The 25,304-nt window shown below is 40.8% G+C and overlaps 1 protein-coding gene across 2 annotated transcripts; it reads left to right on the top strand.

Moving 5' to 3' along the window:
* The first annotated feature begins 854 nt into the window (after positions 1 to 854).
* ints2 (integrator complex subunit 2) lies at positions 855 to 18,873 on the top strand. Of its 2 annotated transcripts, none has more exons than XM_072374541.1 (25): positions 855 to 1,114; positions 1,817 to 2,124; positions 2,240 to 2,378; positions 3,085 to 3,187; positions 4,760 to 4,873; positions 5,851 to 5,981; positions 7,794 to 7,964; positions 9,055 to 9,275; positions 9,436 to 9,561; positions 9,778 to 9,849; positions 10,386 to 10,500; positions 10,985 to 11,053; positions 11,487 to 11,621; positions 11,784 to 11,960; positions 12,461 to 12,575; positions 13,292 to 13,396; positions 13,513 to 13,677; positions 13,822 to 14,023; positions 15,013 to 15,138; positions 15,283 to 15,484; positions 15,640 to 15,921; positions 16,340 to 16,447; positions 16,628 to 16,733; positions 17,003 to 17,179; positions 17,863 to 18,873. In XM_072374541.1, the coding sequence occupies exons 2-25, from the start codon at positions 1,832 to 1,834 to the stop codon at positions 18,042 to 18,044; spliced, it is 3,636 nt and encodes a 1,211-aa protein (XP_072230642.1). In that variant the 5' UTR covers positions 855 to 1,114; positions 1,817 to 1,831; the 3' UTR covers positions 18,045 to 18,873. The 2 variants fall into 2 exon arrangements, with proteins under 2 accessions (XP_072230642.1, XP_072230641.1); XM_072374540.1 differs by having other exon boundaries at positions 855 to 1,119.
* The last annotated feature ends 6,431 nt before the right edge of the window (positions 18,874 to 25,304 follow it).

Genomic DNA, 25,304 nt, shown 5'->3' with positions numbered 1-25,304 from the left:
TTTGCCAGCACTTGTTGGCTTGAAAAATTTGACCTCTGAAATGCGTGTGGTCTTTTTGAGTGTAGATAAAAACAATCAATAATTGATAAACCTCTGAAGATGAATTTTCCCATGTTTTCTTTGAGGAAAATCATGGTTGTTTACAGCAATCGTACGTGGTAAAATCATTTAAATAACCCTGCATAATAAGAATGAGATATCTTACTTGTAAATTGTTAAATTGCCTAAGGGTTACGTAGCAGCTGTCAGTTGATTCTTCTGGGTTTTTTTTTTTTGTTCCTGCATTTCCCCTTGCTGTCTGCAGCCTCCAAATAAACTGTCTCTGCCTTGCTTTTATTCATTTATCAGCAGCTGCAGACAGAGTGCCCTTGAAAATGTAGAGGAGTGGATACAGACTAGTCTCAGTGGTAAGGTAAAAGTCCTCAACGCTGAATTGAAGCCTTTTTACAAAGTTATAAAACCAAAATCTGACATAAAACCCATATCAGCGTCAATGGAAATGATATTCATTAGAAACTATTCTGTCATAAAAGTATACCTTTTACAAATAAACATAAAAATAGGTCAGTTTACCACAGAAGCCTGATCAACATACAACATACTGTTCTCTAAACAGTTTTCCATCTATTAGAAATATTGCATACTTCATAAAAAGTAGGTAATTAGAATTTCATCCACTGGCTCAATATATATATAAATATATGAAAACTTGAGCAATCCCTCAACATTTAGATTAATATTTTTACAAATAATGTCTGCTACTGAAACAACGTTTTTAACACAGTCAATTAGTCAATATAGACTCCTAGACGTTTCATCATAGCGCAGTCTGCAGTAAAGACAGGAGTGGCTCAGCACTCTCACTTTTCCACATTATATTTTGTAGAAAAAATAAGTAGGGAAAACACAGGACAAAGTACATAAAAATAAAAAAAAATTAAAAAACGGAGTTTTAAGATTGTCCACAAACCAACCGGCATCACCGTGGACAAGCTTCTCTGTATTTGGCTCAGGAGGACTGCTTAGACCGTTGGGCTGACAGCACACCACAGTCCGAGGTCAGGAGGCCTCGGCGGTGAACTTTCTCTTGAAAGACTCTGAATAATTTCCATAAGTAAGGTAAGTGGAGTTTGAAGTTTGGCATGAACATAGAATTGTATTCCAGAGAAACGGCATGCAGCACATGAGAGTATTGTCCTCTGACAAGCTAGCTTAGCCTAGCATTAGCATTAGCATGCTAAAGACTATGCAAAAGTAAAGGGAGCAGTGACTGTTTTAGCTAGCCGGCTAGTAGCTAGCTTCAACAATTTCGTATCTTACAGTGTTGCTTGTTCTTTAAAGCACGTAAGGTAAATATTTCTTAGTGGTACTTGTGAACCGTGATAGTCGTTTGACTTATGCTTCACATTACTGAAAGTTAACGATAGTTAATCCTCACAGAAATAGCAGACATCAACTTTAACCAGCGTTACCTTGTTCTGTTAGCAACGTGAGTATAACAACTTAATCGTTTTATTGTGGCAGCTGACTGACCAATCGCCCAAGCAAATCAACTACCACATTTCTATGAGCCTTATATTTTCCAATATAAACGTTAGGTTTCATAAATTATTAAATGAATATAGCCACATAACGATAACCGTCAATTTAAGCATCTATCAGTTCAACTCTTCCCGGCTTTGTAGGGTTTTGGACAGTTAATTTACTTTTGTGACGAAAACATTACTGCTCAAAGGGCTAAGTCAAGCTTAACAGTCGTGTTTCAGGTGGCAATCGAGTTTGTTCTTTACATTGCTTGTTTTGCATGTTCCCACAGGGTTCAACTGCAGAGATGGCAGACAGCGCAGGGCTGCAGTTTGTCAGCTCCTATGCTTTTGAAGCCATGCAAAAGGTGGATGTGGTGCGCCTGGCTGCCTTAAGTGACCCAGAGCTGAGACTTCTGCTCCCCTGTCTGGTGAGGATGGCTTTATGCGCTCCCGCTGATCAGAGTGAGTCCTGGGCACAGGACAAGAAGCTCATCCTGCGCCTGCTCTCTGGAGTGGAAGCTGTCAACTCCATTGTAGCACTGCTGTCTGTGGACTTCCATGCCTTGGAGCAGGATGCACGCAAGGAACAGCAGCTTAGGTATAACGGACATATTTAACTATGACAAGAATGCTTGTAAAATTTGCCCTTTTTTTCTTGTTCATCGAGTCATTTCAGACACAATATAAAGACCATATCTCGTCTTTTCTGCCAGACACAAGGCTGGTGGCTCCAATGGAGAAAGTATTCTGGTGTCGCAGCTACAGCACGGCCTGACCCTGGAGTTTGAACACAGTGATCCCCTCAGGAGACTCCGTCTGACCCTCAGTGAACTGCTGGCTATCATGAATAAGGTACAATCCTTGCTTACTTCAGTGAAAGAAGGGACACTCTTTGTGCTTACCGTTTGTTAAACCAGCATTGTTGATTTGAAAACTACAAGCACGGCAGATTTCACTGATCACTATCAGCCTTGATCGGAGTTGCTGCCTTTTGTATTCCGTACAGATGAGGGACATGTAATACATTCCACCGTGCCAGCTTGTTGTATGTAAGGAGGCTTGTTTTGTCTCTGTTGAATGAATGAATGCATTTATTGTCATTGCACAGGAATATGCAACAAAGTGTGCAGTGCTGCATTTGATACAGTGTCGGGTCTCTGATGTACAAAAAAGGAACGTAAACGCGTATCTGTTGCTACTTCAGTTGCCGGTTCTGAGGCGTATCAGTGGTGGATAAACCTGGACCTCCCTTCCCACCTCTGTACAATGCACAACAAAGGCGCATCCGTCCCAGCTTGAAAAGATGTGTGCGAAAGAGGGTTGATATTGAAATATCTTGCTTGTCGACATGGGTCTCGGAGCAAAAGAGCAAAACTGCACAGCTTTCTTGCTTTATTTGTCAAAAGTGGATATCTCAAATTACTCCCAAATTTCTGGCAGCTGCTTTCTCATTGACTGAAATTGGATATTTCTCAGCAGCTTCATCTTCATTTATTAGGATGACGTTCAGTGACAGATCCACACAAACTGTTTTCTGTTCCCTTGTTGTTATTTTCAGGTGACAGACTCCAATGGGGAGTTTTTTTTAAAGTCCTCTGAACTCTTTGAAAGCCCTGTGTATCTGGAAGAGGTGGCAGATGTCCTCTGCATTCTACAAGCAGGTACGCAACTCCTCTGGGTTTTTTGTTTTTCAGTTATTTTAGAGGTGTTTGACGAGAAGATTGTTTTAACATCAGTGAATTTTGTACACAGGTAAGCTTATTAAAGGTAATAGAGTCCACTATATTAGTGACTGATTTTACAGGCTGTTTAAAATGTCATGTCAAGTTATTATATGCCTTAGGCGATAGCAGAAATGTCACCTAATAGGTGGTTTTTGAGCGGTCTTTTCTTCTTCCCTCTCTACTTTGTTATCCATAGAGCTGAGCTCCACGGTGAGAAAATGAGATTGGTTTTGGGTTACAGTTTATTCACTTTGACAACAACAAACTGTGTGATCCTTAAGTGCCAAACTGCCGGTAAGAGAGGCAAAGACAGCAAGGCTAATTTGTCAGATGACAGTCCGTTCACTGCCTCTCTTTAACCACAGTCCGTATGTCTTACACTGGCATCAATGCGTTATTCTGAACACAGAGTTTTGAATCTAACCTTTAGTGACACATCTTTTTTTCTTATTCATCGTGCAAAAAAAAGGAAAAAAAAATTTGACAAATATAAGTATATGAAGGCATTTATGTATGTGTATCTCTACTGCTTGAAAGTGATGAAAGGAGTTTAGGTCTGGACTGTGTGATAACCAATCCATACATGAAAATATTGATGAACCTGACCAGCTAAAGCAGTTTCACATCTAATTTGCTGAGTTTACTTCAGGTGGCCCAAAAAACGGGCCAGGCACTGTAAAAGTAGAGTTAAATTGAAATATTGGTGGTGAAAAAATGTAATGGTGATTATTATATGCAGGTGAAGTTGGCCACAGAACAATATTTACAAGTTTTTATAACATATGTGCAGTCAAATAAAGATAATTAAATTAAAATCCCACTGATGTAGTGTTTAAGACATGACCCGACACTCATTTAATTATTCATCAGGGTAATGGTCTTTTGACAAAAGCTGTTCTATTGAAGTGTTTTACTATTAAATGTTCCTTATTTTGTAACATTTTAGCTTCTTATCTACATCTCCTCTCCGCCAAACTACAATACCTATTTAGCCTCGAGTCAGATAATTAATACAACCAGTTAATGATAGAAGATAAGGGCTTTACTGATACTTTGTTTTAAGTTATGACTGTTCCAGTTAAAATAAACTGGTGAAATATTTAAATGTTAGCCCTGAAATTCTATGTGCAGAATGCTCAGGGAGAGTGGCTCGCATGCGCAAGATTAACAAGCTCAGATACAGTTTGCTGGCAGTTTTTAGATGCACGATGAGACTTTGCGTGGTGATGACTGTCAGTCATCAATAGTCTGCCAAATGTAAAATGTCATTGGACCTTTTGTCCAGTTGAATAACGATTCTTCATCGTAGGAACAGTGAGAAGATGCACTGTTGGGATGATGTTTGATACAGAGTATGTACCGATGCTGAATGTGTCTGATAATACTTAGATAGAGATCATGTAATATCAAATGGTAACTTTATATTATAAAACTTGGATAATAATCAAATTAGATGTTGTTTTACGCTGCTGTTTCCATATTATCTTGTGTTTTTTGTCCCCATGTCAGAGCTGCCTTCTCTGCTGCCCATCGTGGATGTGGCGGAGGCGTTGCTTCATGTGCGCAATGGCGACTGGTTTCTATGTCTGCTTGTTGCTAACGTGCCTGACAGCTTCAATGAAGGTAATTCATCTGTCCCACAACAGTGCACAGGCTGTCGGCAGACAGTGTAAGATAAAGTGGCTGGTTAATTGGCAGTACTAATTTCACATGGTTAGCCAGAGTGCCTGCTGCTGCGAATACAGGATTTGACTCAAATTATCTCAGGAACTTTCTGTGATGGCTTTATTATGATTATAGGCAGATAGTTATTGAGGCGAGACCTCGTGCTTTTAGCTTTAGCTATTGCTCCTCTTAATTATAGCCATGCCACTGGCCCAAGGGTCCACGCATTCGTCTTTGATGATAAACACTTGTGTCTCTGACTCACAAAGAGTGCTGTGTGTGCGCTTTGAGAGACAAAATAGAGAAGAATGCCTGTTGTCACCTACACCTACTGCTGCCTCCTTATCACACGCAGGGTCAGCATTAAGTCAATAGTGTATTTATGTGTTACATAGCAGTCAACATCAATGAATCCTTTTGCTCTCATTCCGACAAGAGACCTTGTTTCATTGAATTGAATGTGAAATGAATGGACCCAAGGAAAATGTGAGGAATGGCTGTGTCTAAAAGAGGCATCAAGGTCAGTCATTTTGAACTGTTAACCAGTTTAAAAGTGACTGGATGTTTTTTTCTTATGACTTATGAAAGAGATCTTAATGGATGGAAACTAATACTGCTTTTAAACATTGGTCTGCCTGAGTATTTTACTTTTAAAGCTGTTGGCTGTGAGGAAGCCAAGGAAAAATGAGCTAATACTTCCCTGATAAGATAAGGATTCCCTGGTGGCAAGACATGACTCTGAGGGGTCTAGTTCTAATCGAGGAAAAGACCCAGCCATAGCATTAGAAGAATGATAGCGTTACTGTCTGTTACGTGTGTAAAATTTGTGTCGAACATGTTGCTGGTTGTCAGCGAACCACCTGACGGAAAATGTTTAAATTTCCAGCGGACGTCCTGAGAGTTAGGTCTGTAAATGTTTCTATCTTTCGTTCCAGTTTGTAGAGGTCTGATCAAGAATGGAGAGCGTCAGGATGAGGAGAGTGTGGGTGGTCGGCGCAGGACTGAGGCCCTCAGGCAGCTATGTCAGATGAACCCCTCACAAGCCCTCAACATCAGAGCCATGGCGGTAAGTTAATATAATCACAGGGCTCCAAACTGAGGCCAGAGTCAGACTTTATCTTCAGTGTGCCAAAAATGAATTTATTTTAGATAAGAAATGGATTCTTTAATCTTGGAACTGCCTGTTTCAATTGGAGATATATTTGTCTCACTGCTTACCCCCCCCTCCACACACCATTAATTATGCATGTGTAAACTACAAATTAATGCATGTTAGCACATTTGTCAGCACCTTCTTCTTTGTAGTAAAATGCTTCAAAGAGGAAATGTTTGCCTCGCAGAATGGCTGTGTTTGCAGAAACATGGTTAAATATTGAGTGTGATGTCAACATAATTATTTATTGTTAACACACATCTTTAGTGGTTTTCCAGTTTTTCCCCATTAACAAATTAATTCAAGGCAGCATTGCAGTCTTACCAGGATCAATTCACATCATAACGGTTGGTGAAAGAGATTTTTCTCTTCACTGATTTATTTTGCAATACATTTTGTGGTAGTAACCCCGAGGGGAGAAATTTGTCTTTTCGCTTTCCTCCTCCTCTCAGGGAGGTTACAGCACTAGGTCAGTTATTGAACAAGGCCTCAGGAGATGGTGGAAATTCATTGCCTTGTGGAACGATGCATCAGCAGGACTCTTATATGGCAATGCTCGGACAGTGGGGCTTAATTGTTGAAGTGCTGCAGAGTTGAAAAATATTTCAGAACATGGACTTGTCAGCAAAACTGTTGGTTTCTGGTGTTTGCTACCATATGGATCTTGTGCCACTAAGCCTATGCCTTTCATTCTTTGCTAATTTCAGACAAAAGACAAAGACCGTGACCTGGTTTTGGGTCAATGCAGCTAGAACAATCAGAGCAACTTCAGATTGTGCCACCCCCCCCCAGTTAATATCTCCATATTATATGCCGGGAAACACCCAGAGGGAGTGAGAATAGTGGTGTGTCTTATGAGAGACTGGAGATGTACTGTGAGCCTGTTGCTACCACATGGCCGGGTCAAAGCTGCGTGGGTTGTCATCTACCTTAGTCGGGTTAATAAGCAGCCTACTGTCACTCTCGCTTTGTGAGGTTCTATATTTCAAAACGGAAGACCATTTAGACTCTCCTCTCACACAATAGCTCAAGAAATAAGATGACAATAAGATGTGGAATGAGCAGGCGATATAGATGTGATCTACTCTCCCGACATTAAATATTTACGCAGTTTATAAGGGGAAAATGTTGCCAAGAAAGATGGACTGAACATAAGTCAGAAAGATTGTTTTTTCTGTCTCCAACATCATAACAGACATATGCACTGATGGAACAACAGCACGCCTGCCTGCATGTAGCGTTTTAAAAACGGGAATCAACTAATCAATAAAATGTTTTATTTGAAAGGAGTACATTAATATTAGGGGATCGTTTTATGGCATTTATGTAAAAATAAAGTCTGCCTACCGATTTATTTCTCTTCCTCATAAAGCACAACATCACTCGATACAAGATTGGTATTTCTTTTTATACCCAAATCACGTATTTATCTGTAAGAAGTCAAGATGGAAAACGTGAATGAGCTACTGTGAAGTTGATTTAAGCTGTGCTTCTAAATCTTGTGCTGATGCTTCTGCAATTTCTACTTTTCGGAGCACCAGTGGAAAGAGTTTTTCTGGAGTCCTCAAATATAATGAATACTTTAGAAAATCTCGAACATTTAAAAGTGGATTATACAAAGAGTGATTTCAAAGATGCAATGATAACAGTAATAGTAAACAGACATAGAAATATGAGGGGTTTTATTTATGATTAATTGTGTGAGATTAATCTGTGTGTTCCCAGGTAGAGGAGTGTCACCTGCCTGGTCTGGGTGTGGCTCTGACTTTGGACTACAAACCAGATGCAGCAGATGAGGCAGTCAGCCCCCTTGTGTCCTATGTCAGCGGCCTGTTGCTGGGCACCAACAGCAAAGTGCGCACCTGGTTCGGCATGTTCATTCGCAATGGACAACAGGTAAGTGGTCATGGGGTTCGTCTGCGTTGTTGCTACTGATCAAATAGAAATATTTTGCTGTGTTTGACACACAGCAGACACAATACTGCACGTGTACAATGGTCATTTAATTTATAGAGCTCGCAAACTCAGTGCGCCGTACAGTAAAAGACAAGTGGTAGAAATAAAGGCATGAACATGTGGAAATTAGTAATAAGAACATGTATAAAATTATCAATAAAATGCAGAATTTAAATCTAAAAAAAAACAGGTTGGATTAAGACTGTTCTTAATGAGCATGTCTTGTAATTAAACTGTGATTAAAAATGATGGGATGATTCTCCTGCATAAAGCCATGCTTGACTCCTTGGTTGTCAGTCCCCTAACAGGTGTAATTTACTTCCAAACATAGCAACCAAATACCAACTTTAGACAGGTCCTTTGACAGCCCTTTGTATTAGAGTACCTGCCAAAATATCTTTAGGTTGCTTATATGGTTGAAAAACAAAGCAGCAAACAGCACCAGCACACAAGTAAATATCCCAGTGCAGCCACACACACACACACACACACACACACAAACACGCCCACTCACACATACATGTCTGTCCTCAGAGTTCACCATCATGTACAGGTGGAGGTTTTGTTCAATGTCACCCACATTCCTCTCTGTGTTGTCAGCTCTGGACTTAAATGTCACAAGTTTAAGCTAACATTTATAAAAGAAACTATCAAAGGTTTGAGTGCCTGCTAACATTTTCACAGTTATGTGCTTCACACACAGATAATTACAGTCTACATTTCCCTCAGAAAGTAAAGCTCTACTTGAGCTGGGAGGACAGGCCTCTGTAGTATTGAAGAAATGTGCAGAGATGTTTCATCCCCATTTAGATGATCTGGTTTTGCATTATAATGTGTGTTGAATAGGTTTAAAGATGCTACAAAGACGAGTAAGTACTTTGTCTGCTGCGCCGTAAAGGACTATATTGTTTAAGTTGTCTATTGACAAAATATGAAAGCCAAACATTTTACTGATGGGAGCCATAATATTAACCCTTGTATGGAAACCCTTGACTCTCGTCTTGCTTTGTCTTTCTTTCTGTGCTGCCAGCGTAAGAGAGAAAGCAGCTCGGTGCTGTGGCAGATGCGCAGACAGCTGCTGCTGGAGTTGGTAGCCATCCTGCCACGCTCACGCAGCACCCACTGTCCTAATGACAACAGCATGGACAGTGGAAGCAGTTCGGGGTACTCCGGCCTCAGGGAGGAGCATGTGGTGAAGGCCAGCGCTTTGCTCCGACTGTACTGTGCGCTCATGGGCATTGCAGGCCTCAGGTAGGATGGGTCACCTTCCTTACAGTTCAGACTTGTGGGATCATTATTTTGATTTGTATTAGATTGTTCTTTGAAGCCTGATTTTGCCTCTTATTTAATCCACAGATTCTTTTAATTTGCTAACTTAATTTAAAAAGGTTAAGTGTGATTTATTCTCTAGACCTACAGATGAAGAGGCAGAGCAGCTCTTGCAGCTGATGACCAGCCGGCCCCCAGCCACTCCTGCTGGTGTTCGCTTTGTCTCTCTGTCCTTCTGCAAGCTTCTAGCCTTCCCTACCCTGGTCAGGTACATAAAGCTGGTCTTATTATCTGCTGCTTGTATTTGCTTTTGTTTTCATTCAGTACACAAAAAGGTTGAGGTCGGCAAAGCCTTTTCAGCCACCGGTGGTATTGCATTTTGACTTATTGGTGATGGAAGCTGCCGATCAAAGCCTTCTCTGTGTCTTTCGGCATTTGAGAGATTTATCCTTTGATATGTATTTTCCTCCGTGTGTTTGCGCAGCACTCCGGAGCAAGAACAGCTGATGGTTATGTGGCTCAGTTGGATGATCAAAGAGGAGGAATACTTTGAGAGGTAGAAAAATCTCTGTGATAATGAAAGATTTGAGAGCAAGAATCAAACAACCGACCTTCCAATTAGCAAACAACCAGACCGAATCCTAAGCTACAGCCACCCCATCGATGCATATTGTAAATCTATAAAATGTTAATGTAAAAACATTTGCACTAATCTGTCATCAGAGCAATCGCAATGATGCTCTTACAGAAGTAGTAATGATCCCTCAATTCAACAGTAGTTCATTTGTGAGGTCATTTTTTAATGTTTCATATGTATATTTAGTCCATAATGTGTAGTTTTTACAGCAAACTCACTGAGCAAAACTTCTTAGATTATTGTATTTTATATTCTATTGCACACTTACTTATTTCAGTTTAATTTACCTTGTTTCTTAACAAGTTATTTCTCTATTGTTGAGCCTAACATTACACTAGATGAGTTGGTCACTGCTTTTGTGCCCCAGGAGTGAAAAAGAGCAATGCGACAATGTTAGATGCTAGGTTATCAACAAGCCTAAATGCCTTTTCCAATGCTTGTCTTCCTCCTTATAGTGCTGCAGGCGTATCTGCTTCTTTTGGAGAGATGCTATTACTGGTTGCCATGTATTTCCATAGCAACCAGCTCAGCTCCATTATTGAGTTGGTGTGCTCTACTTTGGGGATGAAGGTAAGGTGGTAGGTGGGAGGGAGACATTGATCAATACATCTGTCTGGCTGACCAGGTATTGGAGACACTTCCCCACTACAGCAGCGGCGCATATGAACACCATAACATTAATGAAGCACTTGCACCATACACATATCTAGTGAGACACTCCATACCCTGCGGCCAATTTGCCGTTTTATTACTTATTAAGTGCACTATTATTTCCATGCTGTGTGCTAAGTAGTTTTCCTGTCTCACTGTATTTTCCACTAAGATGTGTAAGGTAATTGGATTCAGAGCCTGTTTGTTTCCACCCCAAAGGCAATCCTTTCAATAGAGTGTTGTGCCTGCCATGTAGAATTTTCTTATGAAATATGAAAGGAGGGCCTTGCAAAATACCAGCGCCGCTGCCTGCAGGTTGTTTTCACTCGCAGCAAGCCTACCACTGTCCATGATTGTCATTGTTTATTTATTACTGGGTGGTGTGGGCTTTAACTTCTTACAGATTGCCATCAAGCCCAGCTCTCTGAGCAAGATGAAGACCATCTTCACACAGGAGATTTTTACTGAACAGGTACAGAAAGAATCCATCCAAGTATCCATGTGCATTTTCTGCTCACTTATTAACTATCTTGTTAATTTCAATCATGTGATTGTAAGCTTTTAAGCTCACAAAATGTTTTTCCACTCTATATTTTATGTTATATGGCTGTGAAATTTGAGTATATTAATCATAATATATGTAATCTGGTGATGTAATAGTTCTAATAATTCTCAAAATGGTCTTTATGTAACAACAAAGGAAAAAAAACATTTAGTTTGATGCAGAAAGTTGGTTCATATAGATGTTGCAGTGAAAGTGCTGACACTTTAAAAATCACAGGGAGCTTGTTGGTAAATGGCTGGAGACGTGAATGGGCATCAGACTGAAAAGAGTCTGAAGTTGATCTTTGTCCTTTATTCATTGTTGCTGCTTTGATGGCGTGTCTATTTCTTTTGCTGTGTAGGTGGTTACAGCCCATGCGGTTAGGGTTGCAGTGACCAACAACTTAAGTGCCAACATCACAGGATTTCTCCCCATTCACTGTATCTACCAGCTGCTTCGAAGCAGAGCCTTCACCAAGCATAAAGTGTCCATCAAGGTACAACACACTCCATGACTTAATTTGTTCCCCGAAAAAGTAAAAAGATGGACCAAATAGCCAAGTTATTATCCAATCGTGTGATCTTCCATTTTAACCAAAATTGATTTATTTGATTGAAAAATGTTGCCCCCTGGTGCTGTGCATGTGTGAATCTTTCAGGACTGGATATATCGTCAACTCTGTGAGACGACCACACCCATCCACACCCAGTTGATTCCTCTAATTGATGCCTATATCAACTCCATCCTCACTCCAGCATCCAAAGCCAACCCTGAGGCCACCAATCAGCCTATCACAGAGCAGGAAATCCTTAATGTCTTCCAGAGCTCCGCAGGGGTGAGTCATCCTTTACACCTCCTCTTCCGTGTGGTTTCATTTTCATCTTTATTTTCCCTGTTCATAATTTAATGGTCCCCAATGTTTATACCTTTTTTACAGCTGGAATTTGGTAACCACAATCTATACTTAATACTTACTTTTGCTTTGATGTTTGAAGGCTGAATAAATGTTTTCAGTCATTATACAATTAAAGAATTAAGTGTGTTTAGCATTATGTAATCATATTAAAAAAAAAAAAACATGAGCCTGATGGGAATAATATGGGGAGTTAAATCACTATAAACACAACAATAAAGACAGTCTTTTGTTGTAAAATCTGTGTGACACAGATTTGTTAATGTCTGAAATGATCTCTCTTTCAGTCTGGAGGGAGATGTAAATTGGGATTCTGTATTAGAGGAACTATTTATAAAATACCTATTCACTGATGATACAGAGCCTTATTATGCTGACTGCCCTTGACCCATAGATGTTATTTTTACTTCTGTCGTGGTTAGCAAGGGGACGGTACTCGAGGAGGACGGCAGCGCTATTCCATCACCACACAGCTGCTTATCCTTTACTACATCCTGTCTTTTGAGGAGAACCTGCTGGCTAGCACTAAACAGCTGGGTATGTATGAGGCAAGAACTTCGCCCCAACTAAAACACAATACTGTGTCTGTCTTCCCTCTGTGATGTTGGCTCGCTGTCTTTTCTCTTCCTTTGCGTCTCTGAGGCAAACGCATTGTCATTTCCTTCACCGAAGAATGTTTTATATGCAAGTTGGAGGGACTTTGTCAGGCAGCTAAAAAAGAAACGAAGCTCTTGTCCTCTGTTAAGTTGTAGGAGACACTCTCACTCTGGATGAGCAGTCGTTCATCTTCTTGTCTCTTGGCACTGAATGTTGGCTGCTTAATAGAGAATAAATGGAGAGCTGACAAAAAGCCAAGTACAATGGCTGCGGGAGCAAAGCTAACTAGGACAGCCGCAGGTTAGATGAGCATTAACAGGAAGCCGACTCGGTGTTTATCCGCTCACCCAACAAGCTCTCTTCTTGCCCTTCATTAGGTCAGATTTATTTGAGAGTTTATGCTCATCTCTTTAATTGCTGTGTTAACCCAAGTGCTCTCTCAGCCTTCAAGGAGGGAGTAATGAAGCCCATCAGCAGTGGTAATGAACCCACATCAATGAAAATTCACTTCTGCGTTTCTTTCAAGCATTTGCACAGTGGCTCTGGTGTACTTACACAACCAAATAAAATACTCATCCTTGTTCTGTTTTATGTACTTTCCTACTCTATTTACTCTTTCACCATCTGTGCCTCACTCACTTGAATGTACTTTTAAGCACTCATGCAGAGGAAGCCAAAGTCCTACTCAGCAGCTTTGATGGACCAGATCCCCATAAAGTACTTGGTTACTCAGGCCCAGGGGTTGCAGCAGGAGCTGGGAGGTGAGGCTAAAAGTCTATATCCAAGTTAGCAGACCAAATGAATGATAAGAACCTGTTTTCTCAAAAGCTAATTATTTTGGGTAATCGACTGAAAAACAACCTGTGGCTTATTTCAGGTCTGCACTCTGCGCTGCTCAGACTGCTTGCCACCAACTACCCCCACCTATGTCTAGTGGAGGACTGGGTATGTGAAGAGGAGGTGACTGGCACCCTGCCTCTGCTAAGGAGGATGATGCTTCCCACCAACACCTGTAGATACACTCAGAGCCAGCTCCACCAGGGTGAGCAGGGTTGGGAATGATGGGGCTGTGTTGGGGAACAACCAACAAAGGGACAAAGTCAATCAAGAAATGTGTCAATGAAAAAGAAAAATGCCACAAGATGCTCTGTGATTGTCAGATAAGTTCTTCGTATTGTTCCCCCAGCCTTCCAGAAGCTGCCATCCAGCAGCCCCAGGCTCATGCGGATCCTGGAGCATTTAACACTGCTTTCACCCGGTGACCTGATCCCGTATGCGGAGGCCCTTACAGCCAGCGTGGCTCTTCTGCTGGAGCCTGCTGTGCCTCGCCGCATACTGCAGACCCTCAACAAGCTCTGGATGGGCCTTAACACTGTGATGCCACGCAGGTACTTAACTGCATCTTATGGATAAGTGACTAGCAAGTTAGCTATCAAATTTTAACATAAAAGGATTTAATACATAGTGGATGCTGAATTTCTCATTTAATTTGTACCTTACTGCATTAATGACATCAGTTTATTATAGGGGTTTAAAAAAATACCAAATTCTTACTTAATGTATATTATTTCTTATCATATTTTGCTAATTACTTTTATAGTTTTTTCTAATCCACTCTCCCAGGACTGTGAAAACTAGCTGGCAGATTTAAGAAAGACCTGGGGGAGCCGGAGTTGCTGGTCTTAACTGAAGGCTGCTCGCTCAATGATTTTTGTTTTATGAATAGATTAGTAGTATTGAGCAAAGCAGCTCTGGAAGCCTGTGTGAATTCTCTTAAGAGATGAGGGTCACCCTCACTCTGCCCCAAGGCTCAAAGGAGCACAGTCACCTACGCTCTGAGCAGACATTCTATCGATCCAGAGGAGGCCTAGAACAAAAAGAGCTCAGGGCAGAACAGTCTTCACAGGGTAGATGTAGGGGATTGTTGCCTCCCTTTACCCGCCTTTGACTCTTTTTGCTTTCTTTCCTATGCTGAGTGTTGCAGACAAAGACAGATGGAGGCCCTGGTGAATCTAGAGGGAGGGCAGCAATGTCAGATTTCACATAGATCCACTGATTGATGCTATTGTGCAGGTTGCCTGAAAGCTTGGAGCTCCAAGAGAACCTGTTGTTCAGAGATCCATATTTGTCTGATAAGAGGGATTGAGGGTGAAATGCTACCATAGGCCAATCTTTGCGTAAATTAGGCCATTAAACCCAAACAGAACTGTGCTTACATGGTATATTTGTTACACTTCAATATTTTTCTTCCAAAATCAAACCACTTACAAGGGATAAAAAGAGTACTTGAAGTCGGGCAGAGTACATCTTACTCTGAACAAAACTTGTGATCTGTGATATGAATAAAAGTTACAACTAATGTGTGTGTATGTTGCAGGTTGTGGGTGATGACAGTAAATGCCCTCCAGCCTTCAGCTAAGCTGCTCAGGCAGCAGAAATACACTCAGAATGACCTGATGATTGATCCTCTGATAGTGCTGCGCTGTGATCAGAGGGTATACAGGTAACTTACTAATATCACACTCTAAATTAGGCTTATATCGACTATAGAGTGGCCATAGAGAATAATAGTGATCAGGGTAATGTGGACCATCATGACCAGACAGATGCTGACTAAAAGTGTTCATTAACGTTTTGTTTTGGTCAGGTGTCCTCCTTTAATGGACATTGTCCTTCACATGCTGAATGGCTATCTGCTGGCCTCAAAAGCCCACCTGCAGTGTCACCTGAAGGAGACGGCTGACTTTGATCGGCAGAGTCAGACTGTTTCAAACCTGGGAGTGCCTGGACAACCAGATACACCTGAAGTCACCAGGGAGGAGCTGAAGAACGCCCTTCTGGCTGCACAGGTATTTTAACCACTAAAATACACCCTTTCACAGACTTCACTGATCTCACGCTTTATGGAAGTCTCATGATTATTTCTACACGCCGCTGAGTATTAATGAAAACACTGCATGAGGTCAAAAACATGGCAAGCACATGTGTGTGTGATTAAATCCAGGACAGCGCAGCAGTCCAGATACTCTTGGAGGTTTGTCTACCAACCTCTGAAGAGCAGGAGCTGGGGGCCACCACAGAGAGCCTTTTGAGGAGCATTCGGGGCCCTGTGCCTGGGAAATCGAAACAGGGAAGTGTGGGACCGACGGCCAGGGGGAGTGTGGAGGACCCTGAGCCTGAGGGAGGCCTGTTAAGCGACTTGAGGGAGGTGCAGTGTCTCATCTGTTGTCTGTTGCATCAGATGTTCATTGCCGACCCCAACATTGCCAAACTGGTTCACTTTCAGGTAAATGCAAAAGATGAACTGTGCTTTCCCTACATGACTGCATCATCTCGCTTGAAGGCAAACTCATCATTAATGCCACATCATAGCTAAAACCTTTTGAGTTCTCCATGAATAGCCAAGTCATGTTGACCCCATTAGTCATCACATTCTGCCACAGCATCAGTAATAAGTGACTGCAGCTCTCCCAGACTTATCAGACGCCCATATGGTGGACTTCATCAAACCAATCCTTCCTGTCACACTAATCCACCCTTATCCACGCTGCTAAGCACAAGCTGCAGTGTGAATGCATGCACTCACACGTCTAAGATAGCGCTTGCTTGGGTTAACGAATACTTGAATAAATTTCCTGTGTACTCCCTCGTCTTTGTAGTTTCATGATAAGTTTAATATCCCCTTTCTCCTCTCTCTCTGTCAGGGTTATCCTCAGGCCCTTCTGCCTCTAACCGTGGCGGGCATCCCCTCCATCCATATCTGTCTGGACTTCATCCCAGAGCTGCTGGCCCAGCCCCAGCTGGAAAAGCAGGTGAGGCCTTCCAACTGTCCCTCCCCTCCATTTTCTGGCATTCCATTCTAAACTTGGTTTTGTGCAGGAGCCTCTTTTACAGTTTTGTGCCTTTTTATAGGAGCTTTACTGGGGCTCGTTGAGTGTTTGCTGCATAAATAATTGGGGTCTGATTTGTAACTCTTGTGTTTGTTGCCACAGATATTTGCAATTCAGCTGCTGTCATACCTGTGTACTCAGTACGCCTTACCCAAATCCATGAGTGTGGCCAGGTTGGCCATTAGTGTCATGGGAACCCTTCTAACAGGTCAGCAAACATCTTTTCTTATCCTTACATCCTACATATTCTGCCTGTGCTTCTTAATCACTCATGGTCGCAGCAAACTGACTGTATACTATAAATCACAGCCTTAAAATGTGCATCCCTTTAGTTGGGTGCCACCATCTGGTCTTTAGATGTTAGTGCAGCATTCTTTCATTACTTCTAAAATGTGTCTATTAGACACTGAAACCACTGTTTGCATACTTTTTGGTGTATACTATAAGTGTTTTTTTTTTTATTTTTTTACTCAATAGTGCTGACTCGTACCAAGCGCTTCTCCTTCTTCATGCCCACCCTGCCATGTCTGGTGGCTTTCTGCCAGGCCTTCCCTCCTCTTTACGATGATGTGGCAGCTCTGTTGGTACAAGTGGGTCAGGTTTGTGCTTCTGATGTGGCCACCAAGGCCAGGGACATTGACCCTCTCATAGCCCGTAAGTATAGTTCTTTTATTGGGTGGCATGTTAGTTTTAATAAGTGGTACCGTTAAGGTATTTTTATTCATTAGGTTCCAGTATTCTTCAGTAGGCTGTTTTCTTTCATAGGTTGAATATAAATGGTTATGAAAGTTGTTTCACCGCACAATAAAAATAATTGAAATTAAGATCCAATACATCCATAACTAAACCTACAATAAAAAGCTCAAATATAACCATTGGAGGTATTTTCTGGAACCTTTTTGCAATAAAAATCAGTTTTTGTTTTTTTTAAAACCACAAACAGTCTTACACCTGATTATTGAATTAAAAGAAATGAAGAAGTACACAGATCTGTCACTTGGTTCCTCCTCTACTCAAACTCCAGGTTTTCCATGTGGATAAAAGCAAAACAAACAATGACAGGACATCTGCACAGTTTGATGTGTTCATTTGATGAACTGATTTTATTTTTTGATGTCATTATGCCAAAGTTTAACATATATTTCCTCTCAGTCTTCAATTCTGGGCTGGCAAACTGACTTGTTTTCAATGAGAAAGTCTATCTAAACTTTACTGCTACTGTATTTCAAGAGTTGGTTTTTTTTTTACAAACCAGAGAAATCGAGTCAGATTCATGAAAATGTGGAGAATGACAGCTAATAAAGATGAATTTTTTTTATTCAACTTTCCAATATCAGGCCTGCAGAATCTAAAAGAGAAACCTCGGGAGGCTTTGGTTCCAGGAGGAGGCTCCACTAAGTTGACTTTACCCAACAAGACAGCAGAGGAGCTGGTTGGCGCTGACCCCGATGTCCGGCTTTGCTACTGCATCGAAGCAACCTTCATGGACATTATCAGCTCCACCCTCCATGGACAATAGAGCAGAAACGCATGCAGTCCAGTGGGAGCAGAGGGACTTCACTTGAACCAACAACTCCAAACACTGCCTTTTGAAAGATGCTGTTAACACTCCTAAGAGGGCTACTGTCAACAGAAATCAATCATCATCAACAAACAGACTCTTCGGTCCCTTTTAAAGGGCTTTCAGGTAATGACAGCTTGGGGCTTCTTCTCATTCTGTGCAACACATGTAGTGTTGGCTTTATCTGTTGTAGTAAGCCCTGTCTGGAGTAAAGTGCTGAAGAACCCAGAGTACAGCATTTGTTGTGAAAATAAATATGTTGGGATTTGAAGAGTATTTGGGAAGTGTATAAATGTGCTTTGTCACAACTTGTAGAAAGTAAAATATTGAAACTGTTAAACGGGTCAAAACATTTTTTTTTAACCTTTCTAGTATATTTTTCTACTGTGTTGTGACTATTTTTTTCCCTCAAACTGCTCAGTAACAATGTTGCTTTGGAATGTGTAGAGCTTTTGTACTGTATTTGTTTGTAATAAAACAATGGAAGAATTTGACTGTATTTTGTATTCTCCAGAGTTAATTAATCCTTGGGTGAGAAATCTGAATTCTTGGCCTTGTTGTGGTGTTTCTGTTGTCCCAGTCTGGTCCTTATTGAGTTGATCTTTTTTTATAAACTGTTCCTCTGTGTGTCACCATGATGCTTTTCCATGTAGTCCTCAGGAGCACCTATTTCATTATTTAATTTGGCAGCTGTCCAGATGAGGAGCTTTTTCACCATTATTCTAAAAACTCCCCAAATTTCACCCAGAATCTCTCTTTAACTGCATCTCCAAGACATATTGTAATGTAAAATGTATCTTTTGGTTATTCAAATAAACTTATTTGGAATAAGTAATTGAGCTGTGCGGAGTTAGTGACTTCCCAGATATAAGTAACCAACATGTAAAGACTAAGTTAAAACAAGGGACCTGTCGACCATTCCCCACGTACTCCGAGTAAAACATGTTACAATTGTAACTAGACTGCGTTTTCTCTGTGTTTCATTTTGTGTCTCAAAATCAGAACTTTTTCGAGAGGTTTGCTTTGTTGGAAAGGCCTAACTTCTATCTAAGATTCTGTTTTCCTCTGCAATGCTTTGTCTTTTCTTGACAGTGAAGGCAGCATTTCTCTGGCGTGATCTCAGTATTAACTTACCCCCAAACAGTCAGGTTGTCGGCATATAAATGAACCTTTCTGTGTATTCGGTAGCTATATATACACATATGTCCATATAAAGTTTAAACACTAAACCTGATATCATGACAGCCATATTCTGGTAATTCACCAGAGGGCAGTCTTGCCACACTATAAACAACAAACCCACCCTTTCGGATTAAATCCATTCGTTTATTTAAAGACAACCTGAAGTAATGATGAGCCACAGAATGGTTAAACAAGCTTGTAAAAAAAGATGAGCAAAAATATACAACCTCTACTGTTGGAAGTTACAGTGCTGACATGTGATTTACAGCTTTTACAAACATTAAATGTTGCCAGAGTAATCGTTTTGACTTTCATATTTTAGGTGACTCGGTACACAGTGAGTTTGAGTGACTTATTCTCTCACGAGTAACCAGAATGATCATGTCCATAAGATGGAACTGAAAGAGAATCTAGTGAATAATGACAGAAAGATACGGATAAAGAAAAAAAGGTGCAAAATAATGGCTAAATAATGTGGGATATGCTCAGTAATCTTTAATGTGAAGAGAAGAGATTGCAGTAACTGGGATTTATGAAGCTTCTCTGCAATATTTTGTTGGGCTGCAGCATTTTTAAGATGCTGTGAAAGATGCCTTAAGCAAGTCGAGGCGAAATCACAGCAGATTTGTTTTCACCAACATTTCCACTGAGCTTCCAACATCTAGCTTCCAAATATACAACTTTTTAAAAAAATAAATAAAGAGAGTGGGGGGGAAAGAAGCTGTGAAGGAGATGGGCCGAGGTTCAGGGGATGCATCCACCCTGCTCAACACGAAGACAGGGACGAGTGATGCTCGCCATCTTTTAAAGGTTCATCCAGTGAAATTAGTGTTGACGAATTGAGCTGATTGAGTTGTGAATGTGAGGCAGAACATAACTTCTCTCGCTGAGAAGTGTATAAGATAGTTTGCAGGTGATTCCATAAAATTAAAGAGCATTTTGTTGGTAAGCCATACAGTAACGCATAGAAACCAGAACAGACTCATTTTAGGGCGACAGACGTAACCAGGCTCCCTCAACTGGGATTCAGTGTAACAGTGTTTATTAACTGTGAGCTGAATATCTGACTTATTGTGTCTTTTCATTCCTGGGCCTCGTGTTGACTGCTGATGTGTAGACATCGGTCTAAATTGGTAAAGTTTCACAACAGTGCTGCACTTTGAATTGCCTTGTGTACGAATTGTGCTTTACAAATAAACTTACCTTGCCTTGCTGTTCACTGCTTAAAAACCCTCCCTAAGATCCTCTAAGGTAATCACTTAGACGGTGTTGCAAGTTGCAAGCTCATTACTGCTGCACTTCAGCTTGTTCCACTTCACATTACAGGTCCATTTGCCTCTGTTTACTTGAGGGTGATAAAAGGCTTAAGGGGTCGCAAAAAAAAAATCCCTCTTCAGGTTTTTACTAAAGTCGTTCAGTTAGTACGGCATTCCTTCCCTTTGAGGTCCCGGTTGCTCTTTGACAGAATGGTGCTTCAGTTAAAAAGAGGTTCAACTCCCACATACTGCTGGGATTTCTGAAAAATCAACCATGTTAACGATAATGTTTGTCTTGGGTATTTGACTTTTAAAAGCTGCTGTTTGAATTTGAATAGAGGGTCCTTCAAACAGTCCAGTACATTTATGCACACAGATTTGTGTCACCCTACAAATGTTTCATATTTGTAAGTAAGGGATCTTGTGTTTTATTGAAAACTACATTTTATACAGACCATATTGAAAATAATCAATGCAGGGTATGGCCTTCATGCAGTCAAAGTTGGTATAACTTTGACCACAACAAGAAAAGTCAATACGCCACACATGCATTAAATCTAAATGCTTTTTAGCAAACACCCCCTCATGCACAAGCATGTGCCTTTGCTAGATACTAAACTAACCAAACACCTCCTGTTATCCTGTTGTCATATGCTATAATATGCTTTAATCCAAAATGACATTCAGTCTCGTATGAACAGCCGTGAATATTAACCAGCTCTGATCAGCATTGATGGAAAAGCAACACCTGGGTGTATGTGCTGCTTTTAACTGGGGATGCTGCACTCTGGGCTACAAGAGTGGGCACAGATAACTTTGTTCATTACATAAACACACATTTCCCAACTGTAATGTTTCACCCGCACACCAGGCTCTAAAGTCTGACAGCATCGACTTTCAGACAAAAAGAGGCGAGCTTAACTGATTTGACCCATCGAGCGCTTGCTCAGTCGCACTGAGTGGGCTGACTTCAGCTGTCAATTCAAAAATGATAAACCAGCTTAATGATCTCAGAGATTTTTACAGGCTTGTTCCTTAGGAGGCAGTTGTAGTTACTGAACATTACTTCAGTCCTGTGTACAATCCAAGTTCAGAGTGCTGAGAGTCAACAAGCTGCAACTGGCAATGAGAAAGGATTTAATTGGCTTGTTTTAGCGAGTGTACCCACACTCTGAAAGAAAAAAAGAGTGGTTTAAATGCTACTTTGTGTGTAAAAGCTGCATTAATACTGCCTTAAAAAACAGTCTTTGTGTTCTTGTTGTATTTTTTCTTATGTTTGTTTAGTGAGGGCAAGAAAACCTCCTTGATTACTTTAAAGCAATTACATCATGCAATAAAACTATAAGGTTATGAGTTAAAAATGTTCCTGGTTGGGGCTAAAATAAATAATTTTGTACAACGAGGTCATTACTTTCATGATTTCTGAATAAACTGGTGATCACTCAACTTTCTTTTAGTAGCACCTTTAAGCTGACAATCTTTTCAGGGGCTTACAGTGAAATTTTGAGTTTCTAATGTTTGTTTCTTCTTGTCTACCTAGCAGGTTCGTTTTGGAATTCTATATTTTCATGGACTTTGTTGTTTTCTTTTTTTTGTTTTTTTCCTGCACCTGACCTGGCCCTTTGTTTCTCCTGTTCAGTTATCATTAAAGTTTACTTTCTGACCTTCTTCTGGCTTCCTCAGGGTTCTGGCATTTGGGTCCTCCTCAGCCTAACACCTTGAGAAATCCAAAATAATTCTCTTAAACCCTCATTGTAATTTCTGTTTATTCCTAATTGAAAACATGTGCAGCATGGTTATTAACCTTAGGATCTTTGTATCTGGTCTAATGTAAAATAATTGTGCTGATATTGTAGCCTAGAGAGATATTTACACCTACAAAACAGCAGTGTATGTAGACAGAGGTTACAGAAACCCAACATGTTGGTTTGGTTGGAATGGTTATTGACTTTAAAGGGATCACTGAGTGAAGACGGATGTCCTTTGAATTATCAGCTACACGACTAAGTGAAGGAATATTTGTGCTGAACAGATGAGTTCTTTTTATCTACATTTCTTCATAATGAAAAAGGAGCTTTTTTTGCCTGATCAAAAAACAAGGAGAGAGAGGTGAGTTGCTGGTTTTTCTCAGATCCCCTCCACCCCGACGTCTTTTGCTGGGAGAAGCTGAGGGAATTGATTACACAGAGAAGGATCGCTTTGTCAGGCCTGAATGCATTTTTCACAATGTGTTGCCAGGAACAAAGGGACACTATTGGAGCTTTCATAACACCCTCTAAAACTTTTGATTTCCCCCCCGGTTGAATGGAAAACCACAGGAAGACGGCGATTGAAAATTAATTGGCGGCATGTCAGCGGTGTATTTACATTTTGTTCTTTTAAAGATGCAATTAATTACAAGAGATGAAGAAATCTGCAGAGAAATGAGATGTGTTTTGCGTTGGTTGCTCTCCTCCCTGCAGACTGTCTTCTGCTCTGAGGGAGTGTCGACAGGCTTGCCAATTAACTACAGACTGAAAAAGACCCAAAGCTTCAATGTTTCAGCAGGTAAAAAAGGCCCAAATTTAAATTGGCTGGTGAGCACTGTAATAGAAAGAGAATGGCGTGCAGTTTGCATACACTGATGCTTTGAGCTAAAGAAGATGTAAGAAAAATGTTCACTTTCAAGAGTTTTGTCACTCTCAGAAACTACTGCAAATTAAATGCAGGGAAACACACTAAATGCTGTATGTAATAAACTGAGGCCTCATAATGTTTCTGCTTTGTGCCAAAGGAGGTTTTCTTTGTAATACAACTAACCAGGCATAACAGAAAAAGAGGGAGCGTATATAAAGTCAGTTCTGGCATCCATCATCATTGCTGCAGTTATAGCATCAACATCCCAAGGTGTACCCTGTCAAAACTCCAGGTTGAGACAGTTGATACTACTGGGAGTAACACAAGAAGACCTTCAGTAAATTGAGAAATTAAGCTCTGCTGTTTGCCTTTTTTTCTAAATCTTGTAGCTCCAATAAGGTTTTTTTTCCAGCGATTCCCTTGATAACCCATACAAATAAGGCCAACCAGCCTCTGGTCTCCCCAACCTTGTAAAGAGAGCACACAGGTGCAACAATGCTAAGGAGAAGCCCATGTCACAACAAAGCCGGGGTTATGCTGTCTTACTCCTTTAATGGTAAAACACATAGGGAAGCAGTCAGAAATGCCCCGAGCCAAAAAGAAAAAGTGTTTTTGTTTCATGCCTCCCTCCAGCAACCACGAAAACAGCGACAGCACCCAGGAGTTGCTGCAGAGCTTCTTTAAAAGCAACATACGCTTTTTGTACTGGAAATACATTAGTCATGAGGGGAAGAAACGGGAAGGGGGTGGGGGGGCAATTGAAGTTGGCAATAACAACTCAAATGCCCCACATTTCCACTCTGGCAGTGAGCAAGGAAAAGTTTTAAAAGAAATAGAAAGTTTGATGTTGGGACATAAAAAGGAATAATGGTAGATACCTCAGGAGCTTGCTCGCTTCACACTTTCCTGTGAAGACCAAAGAGGGCCTTTTAAGAAGCTTGTATAATTGATTCCACCCAGAGGTAACCCAAGGCAGTCACCTACCTCACCATAAAGCGAGTACTGAAGCCCTGTGTAAGGAGCGCCTGTTTTATTTTCTCTCCATTCCCCACCATCATTTTTTTATTGGCGCTTTCATCTGTGAGTGTGAATAACTGCGGCGTGAGGCAAAGCTGAATAAACATTCGTCTGAATAGGTGATTGACGGATCAATTTGGGTCCCTCGTTTCCCAGCGCTGGTGGAGGCATTCACATAGATTATTCTGCCAATGGTCGCTGGCCAAAATACAGTCCTTGAAATGAATATGTCTGTTGGAAAACATCCAGCGCTGCTAAGCAAAGCAGATGGCACCTAATGCTGGCGTCATATCCATATTAATGGCATGATTACAATGCACTGCAATTGAGAAGTCTTGTCATTAATGTTGTGATTTAAAAAGCCATTATGGGTTTTGATTATCCTCTACCATAAGGTGTGCATGCGTTGCTTTACTATTGAGATGGGGCCCATTAAAACAGCAGATTGGTTCCTAAGCTGAGGAATGCGTTTAACCTCATGACTGTCTGATATGGTGTCCGCATCACAATGTAATGGGACAAGATTAAAGAGTGAGAGGTGGTCATACATGCATTTAAGCTGGATTCTTGGTGTAAGTTTGTGAGTGTGAGTGATGGACAGGTGAAAATATCAGGTTGATTTTATTCTTTGGTTTCAGGTCATTGATTGCACACATCAAAATAAGTGACACATTTGGTTACCAGACCCCGATTAATCTTTTCTGGAATTTATTGTTGTTTAACTTTGTACTTTACAGCAATCCTGATCCAGTTTGACCTCATGAACCTGCGGGCTTGGACCTGACAAAGAAGGCTTGACGAAGCAAGAATGAAAGACCACATGAAAGAGGAGGAAGAGATGCAAAACTCCAGTAGTTTTAACCTTCATGTCCGAGAACAAACAGGAATAATGAAATGAGCACAAGTAAGCCAAAAAAAACAAACTAAAATGGCTGACATGGTACACATGATACCTAAATGCAAACTGTCAAAGCAACAAATGGACAAGGCAGATTAAAATAAAAGCATTTAGGAAATTACAATACTGAGAATAAAAGACCTTGTATAAGTTATGTTCAGAGAAGTCCTGATATCACATATTTAATTCAATTAGGAGAACTGACAGAGACAAAGTTTTGCATAGTGTAATCTTGTCAGAGGAATAATG

The sequence above is a fragment of the Leuresthes tenuis genome, unplaced genomic scaffold (genome assembly GCF_036924035.1).
Source record: "Leuresthes tenuis unplaced genomic scaffold, fLeuTen1.0.hap1 SCAF_21, whole genome shotgun sequence".
NCBI lineage: Eukaryota > Metazoa > Chordata > Actinopteri > Atheriniformes > Atherinopsidae > Leuresthes > Leuresthes tenuis.
Note: the sequence above shows the minus strand (reverse complement) of the source record. Positions and strands in the feature narration are given on the sequence as shown.